A 10,552-nucleotide genomic window follows, 5' to 3' on the forward strand; every position below is an offset into this window, starting at 1 on the left:
ACCTGTAGAATTTTACTAAGTTTTTTACAGTTAATAACAGATCAGACCATCACTCCCATTTGGCATCCAGATGGCAACACAGTATATTATGGATGACACTGAGGAAATTGCCATCTTCCTCTGGAAATTGCTTGTGTCAATTTTATGAAGAATGTCATCTATTTCTGCAGCATGAAAAATAAGGGAGAGTGATGGAGAATGACACTGAACCTAGAGCCATGTGCGAGTGGCTCAAATGCCAACTCAGGCCTTGTGCTTATGGGCACAGTGGTTGTTGCCTTTTAGGGTGGTGATCTGCCAGCCTGTTACCATGCTGTGCCTCCCAGCACAAGAAATTTGTAGGTATTATTAGATTAATTTCACTTAAGTGGCTGAACTGATGAGGTGTAGAAGCATTAAGAGCACATAGTAAAGCTCATAAATTTCATACTGTTGGTACACTTCATTGTGAGGAAGAATGTGGCTTCTGCTACTTCTGCACCTCATTGTCTACTCTGGGAATGAGTGTATTGCTGCTTTTGAACTAGCTTTTATTCCAACACACTCACAGGCTTCACTGAGTTGCACAGAACTTGAAAGGAGCAGGTGCTGATGTTTGTTTTATGAGAGGCATTGCCAGTAACTTTAGGGGCTCCTCAGTGAGGTGTGTGATTTGCAGCAGGACTGAAAGTCAGTGTGTACCTCTCAGTGTGGCAGGTGCTTAAATGCAAGACCAGATCAGGACCACAAACATCTATTTTAACATGTCTTCCTTTATGGTGTCAAAAGCAGCTCCAGCTTTATTTTAATTGAAATAATATATGTGAGTGAAATACCTTGATTGTCCTTTGCTAGTTGTAGTGTCTGGAAAGTCTAAATCAAAAATAAGTTCATACTTGCATGGCAAAACTCTCCCTCCCTTTCTTGTAAATTACCAAACATTACTACCATTAAATGTGCATTTGCAGGAAGAAAAAAAACCAATTCCTCTGTCCTTTCTGTTTCTCTTTTCTTTTTTTTTTTCAGATGATAACTCTAAAAAAGTGCATACTCGGGTACTCTTCAGAGTGGTTCTGTCAGCAAACTCTCATCAAACAGCCTCAGCTTCCCATAGGAGCTGCCCCTTTAACAATTGTTTGGTGTCTTTAGTCTTATTAACTCACTAACTGGGGCAAGAAGGATAAATGCAGCATCAGACCATGGATTATGCCCGTAATGAAGGGTTAGGCATATATTTTCCATGGCAGCCTGCAGAGTCATCTGGGTCTCTAAGGAGGTTTCATGTTGTCTTCATAATAGATTCTGTCTTTGTTCAGTTTTGTGACTGTCCTCTAATTTTTATTTGGAGAAAGGGCTCACATTATATGATCCCTTAAGCCATGTTGTGAATTCCTGCCCCGTGGGACGGCTCAAGCCTCAACGTTTGCGTCCTTTGGTGACGGAGGTTGCTGCCACAAAGGGCTCTCTAAGAGACAGGGACCTTGAGAAAAGAAATCTGGCATCAATGACTATGTTGTGACCTTTTCATTGTTGGAGTCCCTGGCTGTTGGTCTGTTTTATTGGCCTGAATGTTTTCCAGAGGGGGAATATGGAAGGTGGTAGCAACAGCATGAGGATTATTCTTAAACATTATAGCCTTGTTTGGCATGGGTGCAAAGAAGGTGAGGAAGAGCACGTGAGAGGCAATTGCTGAAAGCATAGATGTGTGAGTGAAATTTCAGGGAAAATTCTCTGAAGTTTGGGGAAAAGAATTGATCTGAAAGGAAGAAAGAGACATCAAAAAAGAAGTAGCTAGTAAGCTTAACTTAAAAAATAAGTTATTTCAAATTAGGCAAGCTCTTTGCTGTGATCAATGGCTTTACAATATAACTGCTGCAATTATAGTTTTGAAACAGAAATCTAAAACTCCCATTTTAAATTTTTTTATGTCTTGTTTTCAGACAAAAATATAGTTTCTATGGAGTACATCTTGAGAAAGCTAACTGATGGCACCAGTAAGCAAGTGGCATATGATTTTCAGGTGGTTATTCCTCAGTGTCTTGCTATCCCTCCTCTGGATGTCTATAGAAGGTTCAGGAATTCCTTGCAGGCCTTTTTAAAACTAAACCATTTTTAAGAACCATGGGCTAACAGATGGAGAAGAGATGTCATCAGCTAGCCAAAGTAAACACAGTTGCAAAGAGTTTTCATCAATAACTCTGCAGAATTATGCAATCCAGTCATCTTTCAGTTAAACTTTTGGGGAATTGCATAAATCTATGGATGTACCTGAGCAGTCTTCCTCTGCTCCTGTTGGGTGCTCCAGTTCTTGATAATTTTGTATGGAGCTTCATCACATGAAGAAAACGAGGGTTGGGAGCAAATAAAGGATTCTATTTGCATCTGCAGGTGCCTAGAGAAGAGCAGGTCTGGCCCTGCTCTGCTGGCTCCCTGCAGGGAGCCTTGGGGTGTCCGAGCCTCTGGATGCACCTTTGTGTCCAGGTGAGTGGTGACACTGATGACAGGCTTTAGCTGGTCTCATTCCCAGGATCAAGCAACTTCTAAGAGCGTTTCATGGGCAGAGAGAAAGGATTTTTCCTTGTGCTGAGCCAATTTTCATTGACCCGACAATGCAAGGCACTTCCTCACGAGTCTGTGAAACTCTTGCGTGAGGTGGTGCTAAAATCTGACATGTCGTCTTTAATTTTTCAACCCCCAGACTTCCAGAGCTGAATGGGGAGGGCAGATATCACATGGAGCTGAGAAAGTTGTGAAGTAAATATTCCCTGAAGTTAACTAGAAAATCCAAAGGCTTGCTCTGGGCTCTGCTTTTGCCTACAGTTGATATGCTCTTGTTGCCTGCTCGGTAATTTGTCGGGAGCAGGGAAGAAGAATTCAGACTTGGCAAGCCGGTGCTGCAGACAGATTTTGTCAGATGAAATCCCAGTAGACGTTAGCCCAACATCAACAGCTCCTGAGCTATCACATGGGAATGCACAGGGAGATAAAACCAACATCCTAAAGGGAGGATTCTCTATTTTAAGGTGCAGAGAGGGCAATCTGGCTAATGTAATTTTTTCCTTTCTTCCTGTAATCGTTCAGAGAAGTGATGGAAAATGCTGGTTCCAAACACAGATATAATTCTGTCTTTTCTCGAATGCTCTACTACATCTAAAGTTGCCTAACTTCTCTCTCTTGCCTTTTCCTACGTGAAGAGAAGTTAATCCTATCTGCCTTTACCTCAGAGGGATTGTAAGGGCAGAGTTTGGAAAAGAATTTGCTGTCTATGCAAAGAATCCACAAGTGATTGCAGGGAAAAAAACCCCAGACCTACCGTTGGGAAACTCCAGCACCAGTCTACTGCTTTCTGGAAGTGGAGTGTTCTGTTACATAAACATCCTTGAAGCTTTGCAGAAGGGGTGACATTCACATGTGGGCCCTGACTAATTGGGCTTTGTGTGTGAAGAATGGGGATGGAGAGGATAAGGAAATGAAATCCCTAAGGTGCAAGCTGGGCCTCCTTTTTCCCATGGCCTGGACTGTTGCTTACGTGTTGGAAAGGGGTCTCAGAGCCGCCTGTACCTCTGAGCTGATGACTGGGAATTCTGTGGGCCCTGCAACCCAGGCTGCATCCGAGCTGCCCTCCCTGGTGGGCTGCAGGGTGTTCTGCTTGGCTGCAGCAGTGTCTCAGAGACCATCCCTCTGCCCAGCATCTGGTAATGTCCCTGTGTACTTAAATCCTCATTAACTCGGTGGCCCTGGCCTCTATTTAGGCATAATATCATGTACACAGCATTAGCTCTTAGCCTCTTCTGTGGAGGCAGAAGGTGGCTGCAAACTTCAGGAGCTCCAAATTGCTCCCTGGAGGAGTCTGCACCCTTCCACTGATTATGTGAAGAACCTGGATCCCACAGTTGCTGCCTTGATGCCCAAAGTTAGGCAGCACCAGCATCCATCCATCCAAAACTCACTCAAGAGCCCAGCCCCTCACCTTGTGGCAAGGTGGAGCTGCAGCATGAGTTGAAAGTCACCACTTTGTTCTGCACACACTTTCTAAAGCTTTGTCACTAGTCCTGACCAAAGAAAGGACTTGTTTCCTCCTCTGTCTCTCTAGGGAAGGCTGTGTGTAGCAGGCATGTACATATCTTGGTAGTGTTGAATATAAAATTCACGTGTACCTTTTTCTATATGTTATGACAGACACAGAATAATGATCTGCAGGTTTTCCATTTTGTGTAGCAGCTCTCAGGGAAAGAGGTCAGATTTAGCAACTGGGATGTTAAAAGAGCAAATTCACAAGCTGAAAGAGCCAGTGTGGAACTGGTTAGGAAAGAGTAAAATCTGAATTCCCAACTCTTTTTCTTTTCACAGCTGTTAAGAGTTCAGTGGGTTGAACTGCAATCCTTCAAGTTCATCTGTTGACTCCAACACAAAACTATTATAAACTGTGCCTCTAAAACACGTGATGAAACATTTCTTGAGAGCTATTTATTCCAACTGCAGCAGAGGAAAGTTTTCAGAACACCCGGCATTTGGTAGAGGAAAGGTCTCTTGAGCTTTGCAAAAGGAGGAATTATTTGCATACCAGAGTAAGTTGCTTTTTGATTATTTTTTTTCCTGCATCACTGAACAAAATAATACTTCTAAGTTTCCCCCACCATGGAAACATGATCAAGTAGTGCAAAAGTATGTTTAAGTGCCTAGCAGAGAATTTGTATATAGTTTTCTTACTTTAATCATATGGATTGGGGGTTTTATAATTCAGCACTGAACCCAAGATAATTTAATATTATGTGTTTCTTTCCTTTAACGTTTTATGTATCTGAATAAGAGTTCATTCATTTACAATAGTAATGCAGAGGTATAACAGGCTGGGAGCTTCAATCAGTGTGGGGTTTGCAAGCTTACAATTGCAAGGAATTAGGAAGAGTTTGGGGTAGCCTTTTTCCAGGTGTTTCTTTTACACCTTTGCTCTGCACTTTACACAGTCTTACATATCCATTTACATTCTCCTCTAGGCTTTAGCTGTGGTAAAGCACTTTCCATGCTGAAGATGGACCATGAAAATGTGACCCAAGCTATGCTTGATGCTGAATCCCCCGGCACAGAAAAGAACAGCAATGAGTATTTTTACATTCTGATTGTCATGTCTTTCTACGGGATCTTCCTGATAGGAATAATGCTTGGCTACATGAAATCCAAAAGAAAAGAGAAGTCATCCCATTTGCTTCTGCTCTACAAAGATGAGGAGAGAGAATGGGGGGAAGCTGAAAAACCTCTACCGACCGTAGCAGGGCTGAAATCCGTGCAGATCCCCATGATGCTGAACATGCTGCAGGAGAGCATGGTGCCGTCCCTGTCCTGCGCCATCTGCTCCATGGAAGGCAGCAGCGTGAGCTCCGACTCCTCCTCCCCAGATGTGCATTTCACCATCCAGGAGGAAGTGCTGGATACTGAACTCGGGGAAGTGTCAGGAACGCCCCTCAACGAGAGCAGCGAGGGTTCTGTGGAAAACATCCACAAGAACACCTAGCACTTGCAGGGCTCCCCTGATCAGCTGCCAAAGCGTGAGTGGAGCTCCCACTGAGAACTTGTGGCTCTGCTTTTCTGCTCTCCAATGAACTCTGAACAGGTATCTGTGCTCCTGGGCCCAAGGTGTTCCTGAGAGCTGGCAGGACAAGGAAGCAGTGGTACCCAACTTGGAAATGTAACTTGCACACAATTGGGTTGCTTAATTTTAATTTTTCCATTATTATTTCTTACTATGAAAGCTATGAACACAGTGAATATATATGTATTTTGTAACGAGGTAATTATTGTTGGCATGTCTCTGCATATTTCAGAAATCTGTAAATATCTGGGAAATGTCTGGGGAAATTACCCTCATGCAAGTGCCTGGTTCTTAAAGATGATGGGTAGTGCTCATACACACAAAGCTGTGATAGACTAGAAATACTCTTACCGTGTTTTTCTTATGACAAACCACAGCCAACAGCACATTTGCTCAATGAGGCTCTGAAAGCTGAAAATTTGTTGATTCTGTACTTGAAGGGAGATTGCAGCATGGCTGGAGACTGACTTTAGGTACAGAAAGGACGAAAGACAAGGCAGAAAAAAGAGGCACTGAGTTTCTGTGCAGTTTGTAAAGCCTGGGTCCAGACCCATGACACTTAGCTGTGTCTTTGCTTAAGTTATACCTGTACTGCCTGGGTCAGGTTCACCACCTTCTGCTGCAATCCAGCCTGTGACTGAGTTACTGACAGGAAAGGTGGTCTAGTGTTTTGCTTTAGTATTTTGTAAAGTTGTGTACATTTGGTCACTAAAGGCAAAGATCTGTAAGTTAAAGGAGATGTTAAAAGATCTTTGTTACAGGCTGTAAGACGTAGAAAGGCTCAAAGAGATGCTGCTCTGTTACACCCCCTTGAAAAGTAGGTGGAATTCTGAATGGAATTTCACCTAGCAAGGGTGAATTCCTGGCCCCACTGAAATCATCAGCTGAGTCAGGGCCCAGCACAAGATTTTGTGCTTCTCTGTTGGAGTTACATTCTCTGTTTGAAGTCAGTAAAATTGTACCCATTTTACATCATTAAAGAATCTAGACTTTCTGCTCCATTTAAGCCAGTGTAGGTAAGCATTATGTTACATCATTTATTTAAACAGCTTGCATGTGACACATGCATTTCTATAAAGCTATTAGTAACTAGTTTTTAAAACCACCACAGACTTCCCCCTCCCTTAATTTAATGGTACTGTGACATTTTTCAAATGATCATTAATTTTTTTTTGCTAAATTATTGTACTTTTAAAAGAAGTAAAATTTAATACAAAGAAGAAAATTAATATTTCAGTCATACCTTATATTTTATAATAACTTATTACAGTGTTTTGATGAGGGCTGAAGAGCCTGAATCTAAAGCATTGCACAGCAAAATGTCTCCACGTATTTCCTGCACTAAAATAGCTCTGTGACTTATCCACTGGCATTAGAGCTTGAGAGACAGCTCGAAAAACATGAATGCTGAAGAGCAGAGTGTGCTGTGCTGCTGGGAAGGGCTCAGAGGGTTAATGTGATGCAGGGATGAGGCATGGCTGTCTCTGGAAGCACGGCAGAACAAGGGCTCCATTGTGCTCCAAAAGGGCCTGACTGGGGCAGACTGAAGGCAGCGGGAGTTTTTCCATCGACTTCACTGAACATTGGATCAGACCATATAAAGCTTTTTGGTAGATTTACTCTAAAAGGGGGTGTTTTAAGTTTGAAAGGAGCCAAATTAAGTTTGGCACTTTGCCTGGAATCACTTGAATCCTGAAACTTTCCAAATGAGACTGACATGTGCAAGTTGTCACATTTTCCATTGCTTTCTCCTTCGTCCTTTACTTTTGGTATAAGTGTATTTGTATCTGTAAAAAACTGATGTATATAATTCCTAACATCGAGTTGTATATAATTGTCTCATGTATTTAAAGTTTATTGTTTCTACCGACACTAATTTTATTTAAATAAAGAAACACTTTTCCTGGAAAAGTCTCCATGTTTGCTCACTACATCAAATAGATTTCCAGTAACGAGACAGGGCACAGTTCCTGCAGGATCCTCTTCTCAGCCTCTTTTTGAAGTGATTCCTTGAGCTTTGCAGGACTGCAGCGTTGTGGGCTGGCTGCAGGGCTGAGCCAGGTGCTCCAAATCCACCTTTGGTCCCTGCTGGCTGTTGGGCAGCACGCTCAGGGCATGAGTGTGTGGCAAGCAGGGCCACAGGGACAGCCTTCTGCAAGGACCTGAGGAGCTGGGGAGGCACTGGAGAGGCTGGCAAAACTGCCATGGAAACTCGTGTTGCTTATCGAGCCTCTGGACTCGTTTGCATTTTGAGTTTCAGAGTCAGATTTGCATGGTAGCAAGCTGAGTGGGTTAGGGTTGAGGCTGTGGACAAGTATCTGACACAGATCTCTAATCCCACTGGATCTCCACTGCTTAGCCATGGCACGCAGCTGGCTTTGTCACAGGCTTTGACCCTGGGTCTCACTGCTGCTCTGTCATTCCCAGGGTTACGTAGAGAGGACGTTTTCAGAATCTGCCTTCCTAAGAAGGGGATAAATGTTTAGAGGCAACTTTGAACTTCCCTAAAATCTGTTGAGTTACATGTACAGATTCACCAGCACTGGTTAGGACCTGCTTGCACGGGGTAATCTGAGGTTGTTTCAAAAATCAGATTGCTAAAAAAGTTGCATCTGCTTGCTTTCCCACAAAACAGGCTCCCCTGTGCGCTGCTCTCTTCACTCACTCCCTATTAAATAATTCCTGGGGCCTGGTCACAAACTTCTGTGGGCCTCAAGCTGCCCATCAGCAGGGCTGTGTTTCCCTGCAGCCGTGCACTCCTGGGACAGCCGCGGTGTCCTGGAATAGCGGGTCACTCCCTAACGCTGCCTCTTCCACATTTACCCACGCCGCTGCCTCGGGGTTCCAGCGTTTCCATTGCCACAATAATGAATCAAGAAACTTCTGACAGCGCTGGTGATAAGGAGGAAAAACAGAACAAAATGTAAATTACAGCTGTGCTGCATGGATCAAAAAGGTAGCTTATTGCAGCAGTTTCTTGTTTTAAATTGAGCTGCTATAAAGGGAAACACTGCCTTGGTGCTTATTTGCACTGAAAAGAACTGCTGAACACCAAAATGTGGCCATCTTCTTGCAGGTAGTGATGGAGCTATCCTTGGGTTGTGGGGTTGGAGAAAGCATGTAGATAGTTTTGAATATATTTGCTTTTGTCCTAAGGCAGTTGTCTTTGTCCAAACCAGTATTTTGGTGACACCAGGAGGAAAAAAAAAAAAAAAGAAGTAAAAATCTATTTTAGCTATAAAAAAGTTAGATGCATGTGCAAGTGAATGCAATGATGTCTTGAAGACAGCCCAGTGACCCTAGACTGCCAGGTAGCTATTCTCCCAAAATAAAAGAAGTGTAGCTAATCTTCAAAAGCTACAGACAGGAGGGAAAAAAAATGCTCCCATTAATCTTGTTTCAAAATCCTTTCGTCTACTAAGGAGTAAAAGGTAATAATATTGCTTTTTCCAAAATAAATTACATTTCCAGTGTGCTTCAGTAACTGAGTTAAGTTAGATTCAGAGCTAATAGATCTTGGCTTAAAGGCCGTGATAATTGACTGTAATTTGACTGAATGGAGGTGATCCTTTTTCCAAATGCATTCTTCTTTAAAAGAACACAGCAATTAGGCTCCCATTTCTTGGCAGTGCTATACCTCATACATTTGCTGCAGTAGTTAACACATACCCCCTTTGAGAGAAAAGGAGAAGATGGCAACATGTGGTTTGTGTACATGGGCTGGCTCCAGAACCTCCTGTAAATAGAAATGCCAGCTCTAAAGGCTGCCACAAGGTTGGGATCCGTGATAGGACCTGTCCTAAATCCTACCAGTGTGTCATGTTCAGACACACCTGTGAGGTTACTCATTCAATTTTTGTATTTTTTCCATTTTTCCACACCTCTGCAGGTCCTACTGTGTACAGCCAAAAATAGCTGCACCTGCTCAGTGCATTGACAGTTCGGTAACCAGCTCAACCAGGCAAGGAAATGGAAAAGAATCAAAAAATCAATGAGCACAAATTTTTCAAAGTTTAGTTTGGTTTGGTTTGGTTTGGTTTGGGTAGGGTTCTAGTATGTGTTAGGCCAGGTTAGACTGAGGCTTTTACCACACAAAGAAGTGACTAAAACAGGATAATAAAGGCAGTTGGATGATGCATTACAGACTGTGTTCCCAGCTCTATCCCTCAGTCATCTATTCAACTGGCCCATGCTTCTCTTGATTATTGTATGATGCTACTTATATTGCTGTCTGTGAAAATACAAGATGTTTCTGATAGATAAGAGATGCTTGTGAATTTTAGATGAAAGATATGGTATAAATATAAAACCCTTGCCCAAATAAGAACAACAATTTTTTTTTGCCCTCCTTAATACTGCTAGATGGAACAGTAGTTGCTGGTAACAAATGCCAATTTCTATCACTTGGAATTTTCAACTCATCCCTCCTCAGGCCCACAGAAGTTATGTAACAGGATTTTTTGCTTTGTTGAGAGCTGGAGAGCAGGGCAGTAGTTCTGGGATATGGGAGGCCAAATTCAGTTTCCTCTTCAGCTCCAGGTTCTGTGTGATACTCTGGATTACTTGCTTTGGCTAAGACTCCCTTTTATGAACTTCCAACAAGAGCACACCTTCCCTGCCTAAGGCTGATTTGAAGACAACTACGCTGAGAATTTCAGAGTGCTGAGCTCTGATAGAAAGTGAGAAAGAGCAGAAGAATTGTTTGTCCTTGGAGAAGGAACCAATTAAAGAATTAAATAATTTCCTCTGGTGTGAACTCCAGCTGTTTAGATGGAACTACCGTGTGATGCCTGCAGGCCCTGCAGCTTACCTATGAATGCTGGACCTGGAGCAGCCGGCTATGGGGCTGGTCCCCAGCCTAACCCTCCCTGGGACAGCTGTGTCTCATCCCAGCACTGCAAACATCAGCCAAACACTGCAGGAGAGAGGATGTGGGACGTGCAAGTGGCTTTGAGTTCCACCCTAGCCAATGCACAAAAGCTC

The 10,552-nt window shown here is 43.0% G+C and overlaps 1 protein-coding gene across 1 annotated transcript; it reads left to right on the plus strand.

Moving 5' to 3' along the window:
* The first annotated feature begins 4,480 nt into the window (after positions 1-4,480).
* KCNE4 (potassium voltage-gated channel subfamily E regulatory subunit 4) lies at positions 4,481-7,466 on the plus strand. The gene is made up of 2 exons (XM_014256125.2): positions 4,481-4,547; positions 4,977-7,466. The coding sequence occupies exon 2, from the start codon at positions 5,003-5,005 to the stop codon at positions 5,489-5,491; it is 489 nt and encodes a 162-aa protein (XP_014111600.1). The 5' UTR covers positions 4,481-4,547; positions 4,977-5,002; the 3' UTR covers positions 5,492-7,466.
* The last annotated feature ends 3,086 nt before the right edge of the window (positions 7,467-10,552 follow it).

This window comes from Pseudopodoces humilis, chromosome 11, assembly GCF_049639895.1.
Source record: "Pseudopodoces humilis isolate 2021_Gansu_Grassland_sample_001 chromosome 11, ASM4963989v1, whole genome shotgun sequence".
Lineage (NCBI taxonomy): Eukaryota > Metazoa > Chordata > Aves > Passeriformes > Paridae > Pseudopodoces > Pseudopodoces humilis.